General features: G+C 52.0%; 1 protein-coding gene across 1 annotated transcript in view; it reads left to right on the forward strand.

Annotated features, from left to right (window-relative positions):
• Nucleotides 1–18,662, forward strand: part of VAX2 (ventral anterior homeobox 2) — a 70,805-nt gene extending 52,143 nt beyond the window's left edge. The window contains exon 3 of the mRNA XM_015413864.1: nucleotides 18,078–18,662. Coding sequence (XP_015269350.1) covers nucleotides 18,078–18,554 — 477 coding nt within the window. The 3' untranslated portion in view covers nucleotides 18,555–18,662. The remainder of the gene's footprint in view (nucleotides 1–18,077) is intronic.
• Nucleotides 18,663–24,695: the final 6,033 nt, after the last annotated feature.

Genomic DNA, 24,695 nt, shown 5'->3' on the forward strand with positions numbered 1-24,695 from the left:
GGTTCCTCAGTGGGACAGGCTTCCTCGGGAGGTGGTAGACTCTCCTCCTTGGGAGGTGGTAGACTTCTCCTTCAAACAGAAGCTAGATGGCCCTCTGACAGCAATGTGAACTCAGGCAGATCAGCAGAAGGGAGGGCAGGGAGGGTTGTCTCAGTGCTTAGTTCTTGTGGCCGTTTCTTACATGCCCAGGGAAATGCTGATCACCACTTTGGGGTCAGGAAGCAATCCTGGAGGGTTTTTGACATCTTCTGGGCGTGGAACAGCAGTCCCTGGTGGTGTGTGGGGGGGAGGTAGTTGTGAATTACCTGCATTGTGCAGGGGGTTGGACCCTGGAGGTCCCTTCCAACTCTATGATTCTAGGTGTGTCCATCAGTCTGTGACCACTGGGAAAACCCATGAAGAGGGCAGGGAGGAAAGGCTCCTTTCCCCCTTGTTTCTCCCCCCCCCCCCCGGTGTCCAGGGTTTGGCAGTCTACTGCCTTTACAAACACCTCCGGTTCTTGTGCAGCATAGCAGCTAACAGAGCTATGAAGAAGGATGTCCCCAATTCAAATGTTGCCTCACCACAGGCTGACAAGGGCAAGCAGCCTTCTCTTATTTATTAATTATTTGTTTGCTTTATTGGCCTTATGAATCGCCCACCCTGCAAGCAGGCTCTGGGCAATTTAATGTAAAAGGTAAAGGTTCCCCTTGCTCGAAAGCCAGTCGAAACTGACTCTAGGGTTGTGTTCCTCATCTCCGTTTCCAAGCCAAAGAGCCAGCGCTGTCCGAAGACTTCTCCGTGGTCATGTGGCCGGCATGACTAATAAAGGGCCGTGCGGTCCCAGAGCAGAGGGCTGGCTGGCTCAGGCGCCGGCAGCAGAGCGCGCTTACCTCCTGCCTGGCGGCGCCTGCAGCAGCTCTGATGGCCTTGGCTCCCCCGGCAGGTGGCGGCAAGCGCAGCCCCGGCACGGGCTACCCTCTTCTTGCACCCGCTCTGCCGGCGCCTCTCCTCACCGGCCATGGGTCGCCGGAGAGGGTCCGGGCGGGAGGGAGGGAGGGATGCGGAGGGGAGCCTTGAGGATCGGCACTGGATTTTGGCAGGGGGAGGCGAACTTCGGCGCCCCCATCCAGGGCCCTCCCGCTCTAGGCGAGTGCCTAGTTGGCCTAGCGGGAGAGCTGGCCCTGGTGAGACGGGATGCTGGACTAGATGGACCCTCACTGGTCTGACCCAGCAGCCCCACTGCTGGACCTCCTGGTGGCACCTGGTATTTTTGGCCACTGTGTGACAGAGTGTTGGACTGGATGGGCCACTGGCCTGATCCAACACAGGCTTCTCTTATGTTCTTATATGGAGCAGAGGTCCATCAGTGACTATTAGCCACAAGGTATAGATAGGAACTCTCGGTCTGGGGCAAGTGATGCTCTGTATTCTTGGTGCTTGGGGGAGGGTAACAGTGGGAGGGCTTCTAGTGTCCTGGCCCCACTGCTGGACCTCCTGATGGCCCCTGGTATTTTTGGCCACTGTGTGACACAGAGTGTTGGACTGGATCAGCCACTGGCCTGATCCAACATGGGCTTCTCTTATGTTCTTATAGATGGAACTCTCAGTCTGGGGCAAGAGGGTGCTCTGTATTCTTGGTGCTTGGTGGGGGGGAAACAGTGGGAGGGCTTCAAGTGTCCTGGCCCCACTGCTGGACCTCTTGATGCCCCCTGGTATTTTTTGGCCACTGTGTGACAGAGTGTTGGACTGGATGGGCCACTGGCCTGATCCAACACAGGCTTCTCTTATGTTCTTATATGGAGCAGAGGTCCATCAGTGACTATTAGCCACAAGGTATAGATAGGAACTCTCGGTCTGGGGCAAGGGATGCTCTGTCTTCTTGGTGCTTGGGGGGGCAACAGTGGGAGGGCTCCTAGTGTCCTGGCCCCACTGCTGGACCTCCTGATGGCCCCTAGTGTTTTTGGCCGCTGTGTGACAGAGTGTTGGACTGGATGGGCCACTGGCCTGATCCAACATGGGCTTCTCTTATGTTCTCTTATGTTTTTATCCATGCACCAGGACGGGTCATGGAGGTTGTGTGGATGGAGAGGCATCAGAATGGGTGAAGGCAAGCTCCAGAATAGCCCCACCCTGCTATGATCACGAGCCTTGCTATTTTTCAGGAGGTCATTAAAAAAATTGTTTAGACTGACTTTGTAGTAACCAGCAATCAGTGCCTCCCCTTTTAGTTGTGTTGATAATGGTAGGGCCAGACCGGGGTGGCCCAGAATTGCCGGATCGCATCAGATCTCAGAAGCTCATCAGGGTCGGCCCAGGTTAGTACTTGGATGGGAGACCACCGAGGAAGCCCAGGGTTGCAAGGCAGAGGCAGGCAGTGCTCCCTCTAAGCTGTGGGGTCTTGTGAGCAAAAAATCCACTTTGTGAGCTCCTGGCATTAAAGCTGTGAGCGAGTGATTGGGCTGCTGCATCAGTTAGTTTGCTCTGGAGCCCTCCTTCTTCCAGAGTGAAGGCTAAAATGTGTGCGTTAGATGCTAAAAAACGGAACTTGCTCACACTAGCTCAGCTCAGAGAGAACGCTGGTGGCAGGCAATGGCAAACCACCTCTGAATGTCTCTTGCCCTGACTAGGTGGCCCACGCTAGCCTGATCTCATCAGATTTCACAGGAGAAGGGTCAGCCCTGGTTTGTACTTGGATCGCAGGGCTCTTTTTGAAGCAGGAACTCTTTTGCATATTAGGCCACACCCCCTAATGTAGTAGCCAATCCTCCAAGAGCTTACAGAGCTCTTCTTACAGGCTACATTAGGGGTGTGTCGCTTAATATGCAAAGGAGTACTTGCTACAAAAAGAGCCCTGATTTTGGCCACCAAGAAAGCCCAGGGTTGTGACACAGAGGCGGGCAGTGACAAACCACCTCTGTCCGTCACTTGAAAACTCTACGGTGTTACCAGTTTGGTGTCGTGGTTAAGTGCGCGGACTCTAATCTGGGAGAACCGGGTTTGATTCCCCACTCCTCCACTTGCACCTGGCTGGATGACCTTGGGCAGGCCGTAGTTCTAACAAGGGCTGTCCTTGAAAAAGAGCAGTTTCTGTCAGAGCTCTTTCAGCCCCGCCTGCCTCACAGGGTGTCTGTTGTGGGGAGGGGGAAAGGCATTTGTAAGCCGCTCTGAGACTCCCTTTGGGTAGTGAAGGGTGGGGTATAAATCCAATCTCCTCCTCCTCCTCCTCCTCCTCCTTCTTCTGTCAGCTGTGACTTGACAGCAAAAAGGAAAAGGAAATGAAGAGCCCCTGAGTGATGCCTTTCTGTCCTTCCTGAAGATTTTGTGTGACCAAACAAGCCATGAAGGTAGAAAGCCAGCAGGTAGGGTTGGAGTGGAGTGGTCTACTCTGAGCAGGAAAAGCCGTGGAGATTTTGGAGGTAGCCATGTTCCCTCTCATTTCCCTCCCCCTACTGAGCGGAGCAGTTTGCATCCAGCGCAGACGATAACGGCTGCCCAGTGTTCCCTCTAAGCTGAGTTAGTGTGAACTAGTTCACTGTTTTTTAGCCTCCAGTGCACACGTTTTTGCCTTCGCTCAGGAAGGAGGGCTCCAGAGCAAACTGATTTATGCAGCAGCCAAATCGCTCGCTCACCATTTTAATGCCAGTAGCTCACAGGGTATAATTTTTGTTCACAAGACTCCACAGCTTAGAGGGAGCATTGCTGCTGTCGTCTTAAAACAGGGCATGAGCAGTGCTAGACCCTGCCTGGCTCCAGACTGCCGCTGAGCGGGGCTCCCTGTGTGAATGAGTGGCTGCTCACACATGCAGCTCAGAGGGAAGACTAAGCAGGGGGGTGTTTGGGCAGAAATGGGGGCTCATCGGGATATAATTGACAGCCAGCGTGGCAGTGGTGAAAAGTGGCTGATCTGGATCGCTAATCTCCAGATCACTAATCTGGAGAGCCAGCTTTGATTCCCTTCTCCTCCTGCGCAAGAAGCCCGCTGGGTGACCTAGGGTTGGTCACAGTTCTCTCAGAGCTCTCTCAGCCCCACCTGTTGTGGGGAGGGGAAAGGAAGGAGATTGTAAACCACTCTGAGACGCCTTCAGGCAGAGAAAAGTGGGGTATAAAAACAAGAGCCAGTTTGGTGTCGTGCTTAAGTGCGCGGACTCTAATCTGGGAGACCCGGGTTTGATTCCCCACTCCTCCACTTGCACCTGGCTGGATGGCCTTGGGCAAGCCATAGTTCTGACAAGAGCTGTCCTTGGAAAAGAGCAGTTTCTGTCAGAGCTCTCTCAGCCCCACCCACCTCACTGGGTGTCTGTTGTGGGGAGGGGAAGGGAGAGGAGTTTGTGAGCCGCTCTGAGACACCTTTGGGTTGTGAAGGGCTGGGTATAAATCCAATCTCTTCTTCTTCTTCTTGGTGTGGTGGTTAAGTGTGCGGACTCTAATCTGGGAGAGCCAGGTTTGATTCCCCACTCCTTCACTTGCAGCTGCTGGATGACTCTGGGCAGGCCGTAGTTCTGATAAGAGCTGTTCTTGCAAAAGAGCAGTTTCTGTCAAGAGCTCTCTCGGCCCCACCTACCTCACAGGGTGTCTGTTGTGGGGAGGGGAAGGGAGAGGAGTTTGTAAACCCCCCCCCCAGAGGAATTGAGCTCTATTGTCTGGAGATCATTTGTCATTCTCAGAGTCTCCAGGCCCCACCTGGAGGCTGGCAACCTTTGGTGGGAGGGGATGCGTGCAGTGTTTTGCAAAGAGCGCCATTGCCCACTGGGCAAAAATCAAGGGTGTGGGTTCGATGCAGGGAGCTCTCGGTTCTCAGGAAAGAGGCCAGGTTGCTGAGAGGGGCCGAGAGGGGTGTGGCCAAGACCATCAGGGACCTGCTTAGGACTATCCGACTCCTGTGTAGACATGGCAACTGAGGGTCTGACGGGCAGAGGACATGTGCTCCAGAGACACAACAGCCAGTCAGGGCAGTGCTCTGAATCAACCAACGGGGGCTGCTCTGGGGAAAGTGAAGACCTCACAGGGGGAGTTTTCCAGTCAGAAGGCTGAGGACTGGACAGTCAGTTTGGGGTAGCAGTTAAGAGTGCTGGACTAGTATCTCAGAGATCCAGGTTCGAGTCTCCACTTGTGCCATGGAAGAGTTATAATACTGGGTGACTTTAACCACCCTCACATTGGCTGGGTAAATGTACACTCGAGTCATGCTGTAGAAATTACATTTCTAGACATCATAAATGACTCTGCACTGGAACAGTTGGTCACAGAACCAACCAGCAGGGTAGTGATATTGGTCTTGGTTTTGAGCAGGTGTCAGGACCTGGTGAGAGATGTAGAGGTTGTTGTACCAGTTAGGAACAGTGACCACAATGCTAATAGAAGAAGGAGAAGAGATTCGATTTATACCCTACCCTTCACTCAGAGTCTCAAAGTGGCTCACAATCTCCTTCCCTTCCTCTCCCCCCAAAAGACACCCTGTGGGGTAGGTGGGGCTGAGAGAGTTCTGGGAGTACTGCTCTTGAGAGAACAGCTCTCAGAGAACTGTGACTGACCTGAGGTCACCCAGCAGCTGCATGTAGAGGAGTGGGGAATCAAACCCAGTTCTCCCAGATTAGAGTCCGCGCTCCTAACCACTAGACCAACCTGGCTCTCATCTCAACCGAAAGTTGCCACTAAAGTCCAAAAACTATAACTTTTGAGGGAACTTTACAAAAATGAGGGGAATAGTTAGAAGTAAGAGAGCATTAGAGTCAAATCCCTCCAGGATGCCTGGAAACTATTTTAGAACAACACCTACTGAAACCCAGAAAGACACGACAGGTACCACCAAGTCTAAAAAGATGCTTGTGGGATTAACAACCTAAGTAAAGGAAGCCAGGAAACGCAAAAAGGTTTTGTTCAAAAAGTCTGTGGCTTGTGCAAATGAGATGAGCGGAAAGGGTCACAGGTTCTGGCAAAACAAACGCAAGTTGGCGATAGAGCAAGCAGAAAGAGAATCTGAGGAGCGGATATTCCCTCAAACCCGTAAGACAAATGGTCATAGAATCATCAAGATGGAAGAGGCCATACAGACCATCTAGTCCAACCCCCTGCCCCGTGCAGGACCAGCCTAAAGCATCCCTGACAAATATTCGTCCAGCCTCTTCTTGAAAGCTGCCAGTGAAGGGGAGCTCACCACCTCCGGAGGCAGCTGATTCCACTTTTGAAGCACTCTGACCGTGGAAAAGTATTTCCTTATATCCAGCCGATACCTTTCTGCATGTAATTTCAACTCATTGCTTCAGGTCCTCTCCTCTGCTGCCAGCTGGAACAGCTCCTGGCCCTCCTCCAAATGACGGCCTTTCAAATATTGAAAGAAAGCAATTGTGTCCCCCCCCCTCAGTCTCCTCTTCTCCAAACTAAACATTCCTAGGGCCCTCAGCCTTTCCTCGGGGAGCTCAGTCTCCAGACCCCCGATCATCCTCGTCGCTCTCTTCTGCACCCTCTCGGTTTTGCCCTTGTCCTTTTTGAAGTGAGGCCTCTCCTCACGATACACATTTGCTCCATGAGATGGGGCCTGACATCTCCAGGAATCTCCCAAGCCGGAGTTGGCAACCCAAGCTCAGCAGCCTGGACTTGAACTAGGATCCCAGGCCAAGACCAAGCCTGTGCCGCATCCCCTCCCCTCTCTCCCCCCTTGGAACCGGGGATTCAGCGAACACTTCCTTTGAGTCCCCGGGCCTTTCAACACGCGACTGAAAGGACGGGCGAGCCCTGCAATTACAAGCAGACCTGTTTGGGTCTGTCCTCCTCGCTTTTGTGTGCAGAAAGCCCGACCAAGCACGCCTCCGTGTGTCATTTGTGCAACGGGGATCGTTTCAGACCCCCCTCCCCTTCCTTCCTCCTCTACAGTCCTCCCCGGTCCCAGTAATAGCTAGCTTGGGTTTTATTCCTCCATCCAGACCCAGTTAATTGAGGGGATGAGAAAGCAGGGGAAGGGGGAGCTTTCTGCTGATGGGGAATAATTATACCCCCCTTCTCTGCAATTCCCTCAGAGGCCTAATTAAGTCTTCTCATTCTGACAAGGCCCTTTTTTGGGGGGAAACGACAACAACCACACAACAGCTTTTATCGCAACTGTAAAAACACCAGGCCGGGGCAGGTTGATTCCGTGGCAGCCGGCAGTGAAACAAGCCCTCCCCACATCTTTCCCCTTGTCTGCCAGACCACCCCCCCAGGTGATGCTGGGTCAGCGGGGCCAGCAAATGTGTGTGGCATCTTTCTTTTCGGGCGAAGGAGAACCCTGCAAGCCCACCAAACGCGTCCAGGAAAGCCCGGCCAAGAATGGAGACTGGACGCTCGTCGAAGGCAAACCTCCCGGCAAATCCGACTTGTGTTTTGGATTTAAGACACAGCCGTACTTCCTTACTGATTTACTCATCTATTTACTTCATTTTTGCCCTGCGTTTCTCCGCATCAGGGGCCCCACGCTTTAGAAATCCACCTATCGCAAAGCCAAATGCATTTCTGGCAGAGAAGCCGTCCAAAACAGGGGTGGGGAGAATTTAACTGGTTATTATTATTTTAAATTTAGCAGCCCTTCCACTCAATTCGGGCCCCGAAGGCGGTGAATATAAAAAAACATTAAAACATATGAACAATTAAACACATTTAGGCTGCGGTCACATGGAGCATTAGCCATGCTACAGAGACGGATGATAGGCGGATGTTCCAGGCGTGATCACACCGCAACATCTGGGAAGCGTAGGGCTCCCGTGGCTAACCCAAGGCTTCCCGCTGAAGATGCGGCGTAAAAAACTAGTACCTCCGAGGTACTAGTTTCCGGAAACCGCGGGGCAAGGGCAGGCATCTGATCGCGTTTCCGGTGGTAGTTCGTGGCATCCGGCGCCCGCTCATGTCCCGTCGCAAACAGGGTTTTTTTTCCAAGTCTCCACGGGATGTGCACAAGCACCCAACGGCGCATGCGCACACTTCAGTTTTAAAAAAAACCACAACCCCGTTTGCCACAGCAGCAGCGCCTAGCCATCGCTGCTGTGATTGCGCCGCACCGCTTCTTTGCCGTGCCACAGGATTATCGTGTGATCGGAACCTCCCCCCTAACCACGGGAAGTCGGCGGGACGTGTGATCGGGCGGCCGCGCATTAGTTTGCTCCGGGCCAAACAGTCATGTTTCTCCCCCCCCCCCTCGCATTTTCCGGCCCATGTGACCGGGGCCTTAAAATGGTAACATAGTTCAATAAAAATGAAGCAACAAACACCAAAATCAGAAAGGAGGGGCAGTAACCCTTACTGAGGGGCGTGCCAAACTAATTATTTTATGCAAAACATTTTGAACGTTTATTTAATGTTTATTTAACAACATGTGGTTACTATGCATGCAAATATGTACTAGGGCTGCCAGGTTTGGGCTGGAAAATATCTGGAGGCTTTGGAAGTGGATCCAGGAGAGGGTGGGGTTTGGGGAGGGGAGGGGAGTGTCGTATGAATGGGAATATGACGATTTTTCTTTTTGGTTTATTCATATTTCTCTGGTTTTATAGATTTTTCTCCTAAGTAAGATTTTATTAGGATGTGATGAAAAACTATTAAATAGTAGGCCTTTCCCTTGTAGGTTAGATTATTTTTCTAGTTGATGCTAGCAGACAAGAAAATAACATTCTTTTGGTATAGAAGATAGGTACAGAGTTCGTGGTTTTTAGTTGTTTAGGGTAAAACTTTGCAGTGTGGGTCAAAAGGGATTTTAGCTTCATATCAGAAAAAAACCACCTTTGTTTGGGTATGATTCAGAATCCTTGGCCAATATTATTCAGGTTTGGTTAAGTAAACATTTAAGATATTATGTAGGCACGCCTTTCTCTATATTTGACCAATGAGTGAACTATTGCTCAAATGATGCACTGTTCTTTGTAACCAATTATGATTTTTGAATGTTATCTTCATGACTATGTCATTTCAAGTATAACATTTCATGTTCATGTTCAGAAAGCAGTCAATTTTAGATAGGCTAAGTTTGGCCTAACCGTTTTCGGGTGTTTTAATTGCAATGAAAATCTACGAACCTTTCTCCTCATCTTGACTTCTTTTTTTGACTGGGAATCTATTTGTATAAGAGGAGGGGCCTCAGCAGGGTCCAAAGCCACAGAGTCCACCCTCCAAAGCAGCCATTTTCTCCAGGGGAGCTGATCTCTGTCAGCTGAGTATCAGTTGTCAAAGTGGGAACAAAACTGTTCTCCAACCCGTCAGGGTTGCAGGGTGTCCCAGCATCAATAAATGCTTTTTGGGCAACACTGCTTCATCGGACTCCACCTAGCATATAAACGGCACCCACGTAAACGCTAAAAGGGAGCCATTATCTGGGCTTTTTGAAAGTCTAAGCAGGCAAGCCAGATTTCCCATGCCAGTAAAGTCCCACCTTTCCCCCCAAACAGCTGATGCAGGGCTTGGTGTTAGTGGTTAAGTTTGGTGTCCTGGTTAAGTGCGCATATCTCTAATCTGGGAGAACTGGGTTTGATTCCCCACTCCTCCTCCACTTGCACCTGCTGGATGACCTTGGGCAAGCCGTAGTTCTGTCAGAGCTGTCCTTGAAAGGGCGGTTCTTGAAAGAGCTCTCTCAGCCCCACCTACCTCCCAGGGTGTCTGTTGTGGGGAGGGGAAGGGAAAGGAGTATGTGAGCCACTCTGAGACTCTAACAAAGGGCAGGATATAAATCTCCTCCTCCTCCTCCTCCTCTTCTTCTCCTTCTCCTTCTCCTTCTTGTTCCTCTTCTTCTCCTCCTCCTCCTCTTCTTCTTTTCCTTCTCCTTCTTCTTCCTCTTTTTCTTCTCATTCTTCTTCGCCTTCTTCTTCTCCTTCTCCTTCTTCTTCCTCCTCCTCCTCCTCTTCTTCTTCCTCCTCTTCTTCTCCTCCTCCTCATCCTCTTCTTCTTCTTCTTCTTCTTCTTCTCCTTCTTCTTCCTCTTCTCCTTCTTCTTCTTCTTCTTCCTCTTCTCCTTCTTCTCCTTCTTGTCATGGTGCTATGAATGCCTACGGTTTCCTTGGACTCTCTTAGTCTGAGCCACACTTGACCGAGGACTCTGCTGTGCCATTCTGTGCCCTGTCCGGTATTCCGAAGGGTGGCTCAGTTTGTGTGCAAAGTAGGCCAAGTCTTCTTCAGAACAGGCTGCTTTGCATCTGTCCGTCTCCCTCTGCCACCGGGTCAGCGGCCATCCTCCAGCCTCCCTCTCAGCCTGGCTGGAGTCGCCTGCAAGCCTCTTGAGACCTCCGTGACCCACATAGATTAGTGTCATCCGATCCCTATTTATAGCAGTACAAATCCCAGGCCGCTGCTGATTTTACGGCGAACTCTCGGTACAGAGTTCGAGGGCCCCTTTGGATGCAGTGCAGGTAGACTGTAAAGCTTCCACTGCTGACGGACAAAACCGACAACAGAGTGAGTTTCCTGTAAGCCAGACCCCTGGGAGAGATCTGGTCAGAAGAAAGGCCCCCTTGGGACGCTGGCGGTAACTCAGGTTGCCAACTTTGACTGGGGAAATTCCAGGTGACAGGAAGGGTTGCCAGGTCTCCCCCGACCACTGGTGGGTGTGGGGGGGTTAGAGTTGCCAGATCCAGGTTGGGACTCTCCTGGAGATTTGGGGATGGCACCTGGGGAGGACAGGGACCTCAGTGGGGTCCAATGCCTGAGTCCATCCTCCAAAGCAGCCATTGTCTCCAGGAGAACCGATCTCTGGAGTCTGGAGATAAGATGTAATTCCGGAGATGCCCAGGTCCCACCTGGAGGTTGGCATCCCTACATAGGTGTGGAGCATGAGGAAGGTTTGGGGAGGCGAGGAGCTTCAGCATAGAATCCACCATCCAAAGCAGCCGTTTTCTCCAGGGCCCATGGAGATCTCCCACTACTACAATTGATCTCCAGTCGACCAAGACCAGTTCCTTTGAAGAAAACGGTTGCTTTGGAGGGTGGGCTCTGTGGTATTATACCCCACTGAGGTCCCTCCCCAGGCTCCGCCCCCCAAATCTCCAGGTATTTCTCGGCCCAGAGCTTGCAAAGCCAGCAACAGATCTCTGTCGTCTGGAGATCAGCATTAATTCCAGGAGATCTCCAAGCCCCACCTGGATAATGACAACCCTAAGTGAACACTCCATACACTATGGTCCACTGGGGAGGCCTGTTCCTACCGCCTGATCAGAGAACAGTCGTGAGTGTCTGACCCACTAATCAAGCAGCCGACAAGACTTGCAAAGAAAATGCTTACTGTGTATTCCATTCCGAAGGACCACAACACAATAAATCAGTTCCTACAGATCATAAGAAAATCCCAGTGCAAAGGTGCATCATCAACGTCGTCTCCGGATTGTATAACAATGTTTCAAAATTGGATCTTCCTCAGGAGATGTTAGAGTGGCACAAAAGTTCTCTCGTTCACAAAGTGCTTTGCAGCAAGTCATGAAAGATAATGCATTCAGACAGGATACTGATCTCAGTAAATGCTCAGGCTCACGTATGCTGCTACGCGTCTAATGGATCCTAGCCGTTTTATGATTTGTAGGAGTTCATTTATTGCGTCGTGCTTCAGACTGTAATACATAGTAAGCATTTTCTTTGCAAGTCTGGCTGACTGATTGATTTGTGGGTCAGACGCTCACAACTGTTTTCTTTGTACTTGTTCTCTGCTCCTATCCCCACCAGCAGTTTAGCAGGTGGACATATGTGGCAGGACCTTCTCCATGGTGGCACCAAGACTTTGGGACTTCTTCCCCTAAGATATATCTTTGGCCCAGTCCCTCCTTACTTTTAGAAAGTAGGTGGACCACCTCCACTTCTGAAGGGCTTTCAAGCGAGTAAACAGCAGCAGAGAAGGAGCTCTTTGGCTCCTGGATGATTTGCATCATATGGAGACGTGTGTCTGGGATTATTCTCTTTTGTTGTTCAGTCGCACAGTCGAGTCCGACTCTTCGCGACCCCATGAACCAGATCCCGCCAGGCCCTCCTGTCTTTCGCCGTCCTCTGAAGTTTGCTCAACTTCATGTTCGTTGCATCGATGACACTGTCTAACCATCTCATCCTTTGCCGTCCCCGTCTTCTTTGACCTCCAGTCTTTCCCAGCATCAGGGTCTTCTCCAGGGAGTGCCCCCTTCTCATTGGGTGGCCAAAGTATTGGAGCTTCAGTTTCATTATCTGGCCTTCCAGGGAACAGTCAGGGTTGATTTCTTTTAGGATTGACTGATTTGATCTTCTTGCAGTCCAAGGGACTCTCAAGAGTCTTCTCCAGCACCATAGTTCAAAAGCATCTATTCATCACAGGGTGCTTATCCAAGAGGGAACTGGATATGCTTATCCAGTTCCCTCTTGAAGCCATCCATGCTTGTAGCTGCCACCACTTCCTGTGCCAGTGAATTCCATGTGTCAATCACTCTTTGGGTGAAGAAGGACTTCCTTTTATCCGTTCTAACCCGACCGCTCAGCAGTTTCATTGAGTGCCCAGATGTTCTTGTATTGTGAGAAAGGGAGAAAAGGACTTTTTTCTCGACCTGCTCTGTCCCATGCGTAATCTTATAAACCTCGATCATGTCACCCCTCAGCCGTCGTTTCTCCAAGCTAAAGAGCCTCAAGCGTTTTAGCCTTTCTTCATAGGGAGTGTTCCAACCCTTTTATCATTCTAGTTGCCCTTTTCTGCACTTTCCCCAAAGCTATAACATCCTTGGACACAAGGATTTCCCCAACACAGGAGAAATAGTATTTTTATCTTTGTTAATAGAAATTTCAACGCTATACACTCTGACAAAGTTGTAAACAAAACGAGACCTGATATGCATAGCCCGTTAGTGTTGATGGCGTTATTATGAATGATTTTTTGAGAAACTGAATTACTCCAAGTAAACTGAATATTGGATAAGAACCTAATAGTCTGTGGATCATTTCCTTGGCATAACACATCACGGCTGTTCAAGTCAATTCCACCGTCCATCCCGTGACCTCTCCTATGGGCTTGTGGCCACTTGGAGGGTGGCAGCTGTAGCATTCCAAGATCTCTTTCCAAGAAGGAGCATTGATGGGATTAGTCACTGCGCTGTCCTCTCAACAACCCTGTGGGGTAGGTTAGGCTGAGAGAGCTGACTTGAAAGAGTCAGAATCCAAGCCTCTCCTATACATGTCCAGCCCTTTACATGACGGGAGACCTGAAGCCTCATCTGCAGGTGAAACAGTGTCCAGTTCTCAGCAGATTCCCTCATCAACACCTAATGCTAGGGAGGGGAAAAGAAGGAGACAGAGAGAGAGAGAGAGAGAGAGAGAGAGAGAGAGAGAGAGAGAGAGAGAGAGAGAGAGAGACTTCCTTATGCTCTGTTCCTGTTGCATTTTATTTTGTATTATAAACCACTTTGGTTCCCTGTTAGGAAGAATGCAGGATATAAATAATCAGGGGTCATTTCCTGTGGGAGCGCACAGGAGCGGAGCTCTGGCAGTAAGGAGCCCAGGGGGCAGGCACATGCAACAAGCCCCACCCCCTGCTCCCAGCAGCCCTCAGTCGGGCCACGAGGAGCAAAAAGCAGCCAGGTAAGTTGCAGAGCCCCCCCTCCGCCCGCCTTCAGGTACAAGCTCTCCCTCCTCTGTGAGGACAGATCTGCGCATCCCCCCCGCCATAGCTATCAATCCAAGACAGTCCAGTGACACCTTTAAGACCAAGTTTTATTCAGGTACAAGCTCTCCCTCCTCTGTGATGACAGATCTGCACGTCCCCCCCCCAATAGCTAGCAATCCAAAACAGTCCAATGGCGCCTGAGCGGTGGGTGTTGCCTTCTGACACACTTTTGGTGATGTCAGGGTGTGTGTGGCATATGCAAATGAGTTCTGCTAATGAGTTATGCTAATGAGCTCCTGCACCTCTTTTTCTACGAAAGGACCCCTGTAAATAATCATGTCCATTAACTGAGCTTATTCATTTATTAGTTCAAAAATACTTTGGTTTTGACATCAGATTTTTTATTTATTTTATTTTATTTTTTGCATTTTTACCCCGCCCTCCCCGCGAACGGGCTCAGGGCGGACTTACACGGGGGCACAAGCCCATACATAAAAACAGTATAAAACATTAAAAGGTATTAAATCACAACAAAAACAAATAAAGTGCTCCATACAACAAGATGGTCTCTGAAGATGGTATCGATCAGGGCTCTTTTTGTAGGAAAAGCCCAGCAGGAACTCAATATCATTATTGGCCACCCCCAGCAGCAGAAACACATTAGCATATTAGGCCACACCCCTGACAGCATAGCTCATTAGCATATGAGGCCACACCCCCATGTTACCAGAAGTGTGCTCATCCAGCCACACCCACCTTTTGCTTCTTATTCTGTTTACCTTGTTTGTTGTCAAAATCAGGGCTTTTTTTGTAGCAGGAACTCCTTTGCATGTTAGGCGACACACCTCTAATGTAGCCAATCCTAATGAGTTTCTGCTGTTGGGTGTGGCCTATTATGCTAATGAGTTCCTGCTGGGCATGGCCAACTCAGGAGCCAGCCGGAACTCCGTTCCTGTGCGTTCCTGCCCAAAAATAGCCCTGATCATTTCATTAGGGCGAAATTGTCCCGTCGATGGTCCAAGCCAGTCCAGCAGCATCCGTGCCATGCAGAATTATGGCAGTTCTTCTGGGGACCACTCCCAACCCCGTTGTTCCAATGATGGTAGTAATAGAGGTGGCAGAGGTGGCGGCCCCTATATAAAAGCCTGGCGGAAGAGCTCCGTCTTGCAGGCCCTGCGGAACTGCATCAAGTCACAGTGGACATGGTGGCCCCAAGGGATATTCAAGGCGAGAGATGTGTGGAGGTGCTTTGCCCTCGACTGCCTCTGCGTCACAACCCTGGGATTCCTTGGTGGTCTCCCATCCACGTACTAACCCGGACGGACCCCGCTTAGCTTCCGAGACCTGTTTTGCTCAGGCTAGCTTGGCCCATCCGGGTCAGGGTGTAACAGCTCTGTGCTGTCAACTTACAGCTTACTAATGGTGACCCCCCCCCCCCGGTGTGATGGCCAAGGCAAGAGACACACAGAGGTGGGTTGCCCTTGCCTGCCTCTGCGTCGTGACCCTGGTCTTCCTTGGAGGTCACCCATCTGACTACTAGCCAGGGCTGCCCCTGCTTAGCTCCGAAGAGCTGACGAAATCAGGCAAGCCTGGTCTATCCTGGGTAGGGCATTTCAAAGCAAGAGACTAACAGGGGTGCTGTGCCCTTGCCTGCCTCTGCGTCGCGACCCTGGACTTCCTTGGGGGTCTCCCAACCAAGTACTAACCCGGGTCGACTCTGATTCGCTTCTGCGATTGGGATAGCCTGGGCTATCCTGCTCAGGGCATAACGAAGAACAGGTGGTCAAAGCGTAGCCGAGGCACGGCAACCCTGTAACGTTTTCAGGGCAAGAGACAAGCAGAGACCGTTTACCATTGCCTGCCTCTGCACAGCAACCCTGGGCTTCCTTGGTAGCCTCCCATCCAAAGACTAACCAGGCTCAGACTGGCTAACAAAACAGCGGAAGCGGCAGTGTTTTTTAAAAGTCCGAAGGCTGTTTGGTGTCGTGGTTAAGTGCGCAGACTCTAATCTGGCAGGACTGGGTTTGATTCCCCACTCCTCCACTTGCACCTGGCTGGATTACCTTGGGCAAGCCGTAGTTCTGATAAGGAGCTGTCCTTGAAAAAGAGCCGTTTCTGTCACAGCTCTCTTAGCCCCACCGACCTCACAGGGTGTCAGTTGTGGGGAGGGGGAGGGAAAGGAGTTTGTAGGGAACGGAGAGCCGGTTTGGTGTAGTGATTGAGGGCACGGACTCTAATCTGGGAGAACCAGGTTTGATTCCCCCACTCCTCCACTTGCACCTGCTGGATGACCTTGGGCAAGCCATAGTCCTGTCAGAGCTGTTCTTGAAAAAGAGCTGTTTCTGTCAGAGCTCTCTCAGCCCCACCTCCCTCACCTGGTGTCTGTTGTGAAGAGGGGGAGGGAAAGGAGTTTGTCAGCCACTCTGAGACGCCTTCGGGTAGTGAAGGGCCATGGGGTATACATCCAATCTCTTCTTCTTCTAAGTGGCTTAAGAAGATAGTGGGAGAATTTTTGCTGGGGGGGGGGAATCCTTCAATGAGGCCCAACCACAGAAAAGCCCCTGTCAGATGATGGGGTTCAATGGAGCAAGGCCAGATGAAATAGGGGGGGCAACGCTATTTCTTCCGGAGGAATTTTACCTGCAGTTGCAAGATCACACCGCCCTTTGAAGCTGTCGGCGCAGTCCGTCAGTGTGTGATCAGACACAACTGCGGGGGAGTCATAAGAACATAGGAGAAGCCAATGTTGGATCAGGCCAGTGGCCCATCCAGGCCAACACTCTGTGTCACACAGTGGCCAAAAATACCAGCGGCCATCAGGAGGTCCAGCAGTGAAGCCAGGGCACTAGATGCCCCCCACTGTTACCCCCCCAAAAGCACCAAGAATACAGAGCATCCCTTGTCACAGAAATAAGAACATAAGAGAAGCCCATGTGTGATCAGGCCAGTGGCCCATCCAGTCCAACACTATTATGTCACACAGTGGCCAAAAATACCAGGTGCCATCAGGAGGTCCACCAGTGGGGCCAGGACACCAGAAGCCCTCCCACTGTTGCCCCCCCCAAGCACCAAGAAGACAGAGCATCCCTTGCCCCAGCCGGAGAGTTCCTATCTATAACTTGTGGCTCACAGCCACTGATGGACCTCTGCTCCAGATGCTTATCTAATTTTTTTAATTAAGTCTCTTTTTTGTGCCATTTGTTTCCCAAGTGCTTAAACAAGGAATCGATGAACCGCACCTCCGCACAGAGGGCTCCCGATGGAGTTTGTGATGATGCGCATACTGCAAGGGGGGGGGAACCAACGGCACAGAGTCGGGATGGCCTGATCAGACCATCCCGATGGCATGAGAGCGCGCTGGAGTGATCCGACAGGGGAAAGTCCGTCGGTGGCCCGTCGCAACCTATCTACTACCGAGTTTCCCCCGGTGTCTTTTAACTCTGCTTCTGTGGCGGAGCAGAATGGGTTGCCGACGGCTGCGGGGCGCTTCCCAGATGTTGTTGTCTGATCTCACCCTTTAAATCCACCTGGTATTCACACCTATGTCGGGTCTAATTCTGCGTATGATCGCAGCCCCTGTAAGCTTTCCAAAGCAAGAGGCGAAAAGAGGTGGTTTGCCATTGCCTGCCTCTGCGGAGCAACCTTGGACTCCCTTCCTTGGGTGTCTCCCATCCAAGGACTAGCCAGGGCCGAGTCTGCTTAGCTTCCAGGATCTGATAAAACCGGGCGAGCCTGGGCCAGCCAGCTCAGGGTAACTTGATGGCACACAATTATCATCATCATGAGAACCAGTTTGGTGTCGTGGTTAAGTGCACGGCCTCTAATCTGGGAGAACCGGGTTTGATTCCCCACTCCTCCACTTGCACCTGCTGGATGACCTTGGGCAAGCCATAGTTCTGATAAGAGCTGTCCTTGAAAAAGAGCCATTTCTGTCAAGAGCTCTCTCAGACCCACCTACTCCACAGGGTGTCTGTTGTGGGGAGGGGAAGGGAAAGGAGTTTGTCAGCCACTCTGAGACTCCTTCATCTTCATCATCATCATCATCATCATCATCATCATCATCGGGGTCATTTCCTAGAAAAAGAGGTGCAGGAGCTCATTTGCATAACTCATTTGCATCTGCCACACCCCCTGACAAAGGGCAGGCATGTTTAAAATGAGCTAAGGTATATGCAAATGAGTTTAAATCCCCCCTTCCCTGAGAGGCTCAGGCGGGTGGGCTGACTGGAGACGGGAAGGGCAGGAAGGGAGACATGCCTGGGTTCCCTGCCCAATCTTCTCCAGGTGAGCATTTAAATCCCCCCTCCCTGAGTCTCTCTGTGGGTGGTGGTGGGGTTCGGGCTCCTTACTGCCGGAGCGCCGCTCCGAGATGCTCCAGCCGGAAATGGCCCCTGATGCTGATGATTCCATGCACGTGTGAATGGAGGCTTTGACTTGTGGTTCTTTTTCCTCCTTTGGTTGGCATGGCTGTGGGGGCTTGACGTGCGGCCTGGCGTCTGGTGGTGACCATCTCTTCTCTCTCCCCTCCGTCTCCACCCCAGGTTAAGGTCTGGTTCCAGAATCGCCGCACCAAGCAGAAAAAGGACCAGAGCAAGGACTCTGAAAAGCGGGCCTCTTCCACCTCCGAGTCCTTCGCCACCTGCAACATCCTGCGACTCCTGGAACAAGGGAGGCTCTTATCCGTCCCGGCGCCTCCGGCGTTGCTCTCCCCCACGTCCAACCCCATCGGCTCCTCTTCCGGCAACGGGTCCTCAATGGGGACATCAGGAAACACCTCGCCAGGGCTTAGCGGCGGGGGAAGCCCTCCCGGGACGGGGGGCTTCAGCTTGCAGGTCCCCACCTTGGCCTCCTCGGCCTCCCCACGGCTCCCCGCCACCCCGCTCTGTTTCAGCGGCCCGCTGCTGGGGAGCCTGCACGAATTGCCGACTGGTTACGGACTGGGGACTTCCGCCTTTGAGCCTTACATGCGGCTGGAGAGGAAAGACAGTGCGATACCCAGCAAGAAGCCGAGTCCTTAAGTCGTCCTCGGGGTGAACAACGATCACAACGAAAGAGAAACCAGCCGAGAGTGTCGAAAGAAGGCCCCGATCCACGCTCCTCCCGCCCTCTTGTCCTCCCACTCACACTGAATTCCCTCCCCGGGGCTGCTCTTTGGAAAGGGGGATTTCAAAGACTGTTTACCAAATGTCAATGTGACGTGTGCTTGTGTGTGGCTGCGTGTGCGCGTGAGTGTGTTCCTGTCACGGAAATTAAATGACAACTACAGACAAAGCCGGACTGCTCTGGTGTCTTGAGGGGCCTCGGCACCCCACCCCACCCCGGATTGGTGCAATATGGGGTTGCCAGGTCTGGCTTGGGAAATTCCAGCATATTTTGGGGTAGAGACCCACAGAGCAGAGTGTAGGTACATAAGAATACCAGAAGAGCCCTGCTGGATCAGACCAGTGAGGGTCCGTCTAGTCCAGCCTCCCGTCTCACACAGGGGACAGCCAGTTCCTCTGGAGGGCCAACAACAGGACAGAGAGGCCGAGGCCATGCCCTGAGGAGAGTGTCAGGAGAGCCCTGCTGGATCAGACCAGAGAGGGTCCATCTAGTCCAGCCTCCCGTCTCACACAGGGGACAGCCAGTTCCTCTGGAGGGCCAACAACAGGACAGAGAGGCCGAGGCCTTCCCCTGAGGAGAGTGTCAGGAGAGCCCTGCTGGATCAGACCAGAGAGGGTCAATCTAGTCCAGCCTCCCGTCTCACACAGTGGCCAGCCAGTTCCTCTGGAGGGACAACAACAGGGCAGAGAAGCCGAGGCCTTCCTCTGAGAAAGACATCAGAAGAGCCCTACTGGATCAGACCAGTGAGGTCCATCCACTCCAGCCTCCTGTCTCACACAGGGGCAAGCCAGCTCCTCTGGAGGGCAAACTACAGGGCATAGAAGCCTAGGCCTTCCCCTGATAAGAACCAGGGCATAGAAGCCTAGGCCTTCCCCTGATAAGAACCTCAGAAGAGCCCTGCTGGATCGGACCATTGAGGGTCCATCTAGTCAAGCATCCTGTCTCACACAGAGGCCAACCAGTTCCTCTGGAGGGCCAACAACAGGGCAGAGCGGCCGAGGCCTTCCCCTGATAAGAACATCAGAAGAGCCCTGCTGGGTCAGACCAGTGAGGGTCCATGCAGTCCAGCTTCCCATCTCACACAGTGGCCAACCAGTTCCTCTGGAGGGCCAACAACAGGGCAGAGAGGCCGAGGCCTTCCCCTGATAAGAACCTCAGAAGAGCCCTGCTGGATCAGACTAGTGAGGGTCCATCTAGTCCAGCATCCTGCCTCACACAGTGGCCAAGCAGTTCCTCTGGAGGGCCAACAACGGGGCAGAGAGGCCGAGGCCTTCCCCTGATAAGAACTTCAGAAGAGCCCCGCTGGATCAGGCCAGTGAGGGTCCATCCGGTCCAGCATCCAGTGGCCAACCAGTTCCTCTGGACAGCCAACACCAGGGCATAAAGGCTGAGGTCTTCCCCTGGTGTTGCCTCCTGGCTCTGGAATTCAGAGACTTAGTGCCTCTGAATGTGGAAGTTCCTCTCAGTCGCCATAGTTCATGACCACCGATAGACCTCTCCTCCACAAATCTGCCTAATCCCCTTGTAAAGCTGTCTGTTCCTGTGGCCATCACTACACCCTCTGGCAGCGAATGCCACACTTAAATCCCCCTCTGTGTAAAGCAGTATTTCCTTTTGTCCGTCCCGAACCTACTGCCCATCGGCTTCATTGGATGCCCTCCAGTTCTAGTATTTTGGCAGAGGAAGAAAAAGTGAGATCACTGCACCGTTTGGACAGCTGAGGTGGAGAGGCTGCACCCAGAGTCACTTCCAGGTGTCAAGATCACAGGCAAACACCTGCAAACATCCTCTCCCCTTCATGCCTCTCTCCAACTCCTGATGTCCTCCTTCCCGGGCCACCCTGTGCTTGGTCTGTGCCATTTCAGACTGCTGGGGAGGGTGCTACTCGATACCAAAATAACCAGTTTGGTGTCGTGGTTAAGAGCGGCAGACTCTAATCTGGAGAACTGGGTTTGATTCCCCACTTCTCCTCCACATGCAGCTGCTGGAGTGACCTTGGGGCAGTCACAAGATCTCTCAGAGCTGTTCTCTTAAGGGCAGTCGTGGAAAGAGCTCTCTCAGCCCCTCCTACCTCACAGGCAGTGTTCCCTCTAAGCTGAGTTAGTGTGAGCTAGCTCACAGTTTTTTAGCCTCCGGCTCACACATTTTTGGCTTCGCTCAGGAAGGATGGCTCCAGAGCAAACTGATTTAGGCTAAGCCAAATCAATTGCTCACAACTTTAATGCCAGAAGCTCACAAAGTAGCATTTTTGCTCACAGGATTCCACAGTTTAGAGGGAACATTGCTCACAGGGTGTCTGTCTGTCATGGGGAGGGGAAGGGAAAGGAGTTTGTCAGCTGTTCTGAGACTCCTTTGGTAGTGAAGGGCGGGGTATAAGTCCAATCTCTTCTCTTCTTCTTCACATGTCGAAAGCAAGTATGTCATGGAGTAGGGTTCGAGGTCCTGTGGCTCAGTGGTAGAGCATCTGCTTGGCATACAGAAACTCCCAGGTTCAATCCACGGCATCTCCAGTTTAAAAGGACCAGGCAGGAGGTGATGTGAAAGACCTCTGCCTGAGACCCTGGAGAGCTGTAAAGAGAGGCTATGGCTGAGTTGAAAAGCCTCTGCTTAGCATGCAGGAGGTTCCAGGTTCAATCCCCGGCACATCTAGTTAAAAAAGGACCAGGCGGGAGGTGATGTGAAAGACCTCTGCCTGAGACCCTGGAGAGCTGTAAACAGGGGCCGTGGCTCATTGGAGAGCCTCTGCTTGGCGTGCAGAAGGTCCCAGGTTCAATCCCCGGCATCTCCCGTTAAAAGGACCAGGCAGTAGGTGATGTGAAAGACCCTCCGCCTGAGACCCTGGAAAGATGCTGCCAGTCTGAGTAGGCAAGTCTGACCTCTACAGATCGATGGTCTCTGATTCAGTATAAGGCTGCTCCATATGAGCCTAGCCTGCTCCCTGACATCTCTCTCCACATGGCAGGAGAAACCAGAGATGACACAGAAGTTTCCTGAATGGGGTGATGCCTAGGCTCAGTAGCACATGTAAAACATTAATCTGCAGCCTCAGGTGCCTGCTTTGGAGAGAGAGAGAGAGAGAGAGAGGCTGGGGGGAAACTGTACGCCCCTTCCCTCTCACGCCTTTTCCACAATTGAACTCTTGTAGGAAAACGCATGGCTTCGGGTGCTTGAACTCGACTGTTTCCCTTCAAGTATCAATTGCAGCTTTGGAGAGTCAACTCACAGAATAAGCACAGGAGGAAAGTGTATGTACTCTTGGCTAGGGATGCCAGCCTCCAGGTGGGACCTGGGGATCCCCCAGAATTACACCTCATCTCCAGACCACAGAGATCAGCTCCCCTGGAGGAAATGGATCTTTGGAGGGTGGACTCTGTGGCATGGCCCCCCACTGAGGTCCCTGTTTTCCCCAGGCTCCACCCCCAAATCTCCAGGAGTTTCCCAACCTGGATCTGGCAACCCCACACCCTGTCCTCCATTGGTGTAGTGGTTAAGTGTGTAGACTCAAATCTGGGAGAACTGGGTTTGATTCCCCACTCCTCTCCTCCACTTGCAGCTGCTAGATGACCTTGGGCAAGCCATAGTTCTGTCAGAGCTGTCCTTGAAAAAGAGCAGTTTCCGTCAAGAGCTCTCTCAGCCCCGCCTACCTCACAGGGTGTCTGTTGAGGGGAAGGAGAAGGAGTTTGTAAGCCGCTCTGAGACTCCTTTGGGTAGTGAAGGGCGGAGTATAAATCCAATCTCTTCTTCTTCTTTCACCTCACAGGGTGTCTGTTGTGGGGAGGGGAAGGGGAAGGAGTTTGTAAGCCACTCCTTTGGGTAGTGAACGGCAGGGTATAAATCCAGTCTCCTCCTCCTCCTCCTCCTCCTCCTACTCCTCTTCTTCTTTTTCTTCTTCTTCTCCTTCTTCTTCTCCTCCCTAACTCTCACATGCAGCAGCCCTTCCCAGATCTCCAAAGATGCAAATCAGAAATTTTAAAAGTGCCCAAGTTTTGACAGAGTTTATCACAGCAGTGCGGATGTGGCCAAACTCCAGATGGGTCCCGGAGTTCTCCGAGCACGACAACGGACCTCCAGACTGTAGAGATTAGTTCCCCTGGAGGAAATGGCCACTTCAGAGGGAGGACTGAATAGCCGAGCATATATTCTAGGTGAAATCTCTCCCCACCACAGGCAATGTGCCCAGATCTCCACGAATTTACCAGGCCAGGGCTGGCAAGCTGAAGCGAAGCTCAGACTGACGTATCTGAGAGCCAGTTCGGCGTTGTGGTTAAGAGCAGCGGACTCTAATCCTCCTCCACATGCAGCTGCTGGTGTGACCTTGGGTCAGTCGCAAGTTCTCTCAGAGCTGTTCTCTCACGAGCAGTCCTCGAAAGAGCTCTCTCAGTTCCACCTCCCTCACAGAGTGTCTGTTGTGGGGAGGGGAAGGGTGAGGATATTGTAAGCTGCTCTGAGACTCTGAGTGAAGGGCAGGATATAAATCCAATCTCCTCCTCTTCTTCTCTTTTCTACCCTTGAGGGAGCTCACTTGTATTCTGCATTCATCCCTCTTTGCCAACAGGGCAGGTACTTGAATCAGGCAAGAGTGACCCGGATGGATCAAGGGTCTGATTCAGCATAAGGCAGATGCATGTGTTCACGCATAAGGCACAGTCCACTGGAGACAGATCGAGATGGGTGACCCTGTTAATCTCTCTGTAGCAGTAGAAAAGTGCAAGAGTCCCGCAGCCCCTTCAAGACTCACAGAATTTGCAGCTCACGAAAGCGCAGCATACCCTGCCACAGATTTTGTTAAACCACTGGAGAGTTGAGTACAATTACAATTTGAAGGTCCCAGGACGAAAAACTGTGCTGGAATCCTCTCCCAGAACTGGCGGGGGGCGGGGGGGGGGGGAATGCAGAATTTTTGTTGTTGTTGTTCAGTCGCACAGTCGAGTCTGACTCTTCGCGACCCCATGGACCAGACCCTATGGGCCTTCCTGTCTTCTGTCGTCCTCTGAAGTTGGCTCAATTTCATGTTCGTTGCATCGATGACACTGTCTAACCATCTCATCCTTTGCCCTCCCCGTCTTCTTTGACCTTCAATCTTTCCCAGCATCAGGGTCTTCTTCTCCAGTGAGTGCTCCCTTCTCATTGGGTGGCCAAAGTATTTGAACTTCAGTTTCATTATCTGGCCTTCCAGGGATCAGTCAGGGTTGATTTATTTTAGGATTGACTGATTTGATCTCCTTGCAGTCCAAGGGACTCTCAAGAGTCTTCTCCAGCACCATAGTTCAAAAGAATCTATTCTTCGGCGCTCGGCCTTCCTTATAGTCCAACTCTCGCAGCCATACATGACTACTGGGCAGCAGCAGCAGAATTTACCTGCTGATTTTTCCATGGCGGAAAGAGGGAAATTTACCTTCTGTACCTGGATAGGCCTTGAGTCATGGTACGCAAGCTGTACATATCAGGGCTATCTCTTCCATGATGGCTCAGTGGCAGAGCATTTGCTTGGCATGCAGAAGGTCCTGGGTTCAGTTCCTGACACCTCCAGTTTAAAAAGATCAGGCAGCAGATTATGCAAAGGGACCTCTGCCTGACACCCGTAACATTCTGATCTGCCATTATGCGATCAGACGCGACGGCGGCACACCGGGGTTTTGTCCTTCGGCACGCGCTGCAAAGAGGACGACTGGAGGGAATAGGCGCACGCCGGCGCGATCACACCGAACGAGTCCGTTTGCAGCCCGTGGCAAACCGTTTGCTAGCAGATCTTTGCAGGTACTTTTTAACTGTGCATCTTCGGCAGCACGCCACGAGTTGGCCACAGGTGCGCTATGCTTGCCAGATGTTGCGGTGTGATCGCGCCCCGAAAATCCGCCCAGCATTTGTGCCTTTCGCGCGGCAAATGCTCCATGGGACCGGGGCCTGAGTAGGCAAGACTAACCTTGATGGACTATTGCTCTGGTTCGGTAGAAGGCGGACTCATGTGTTCAGTTTCCTTGGCTGGCTTGTTCTCTTCTTCGCAATTCCTGATGAACAAGGCAAAAGGATCTGACCATTGTAGGTTTGGGGCATCT

The sequence above is a fragment of the Gekko japonicus genome, unplaced genomic scaffold, assembly GCF_001447785.1.
Source record: "Gekko japonicus isolate JY-2015 unplaced genomic scaffold, Gekko_japonicus_V1.1 scaffold1252, whole genome shotgun sequence".
Lineage (NCBI taxonomy): Eukaryota > Metazoa > Chordata > Lepidosauria > Squamata > Gekkonidae > Gekko > Gekko japonicus.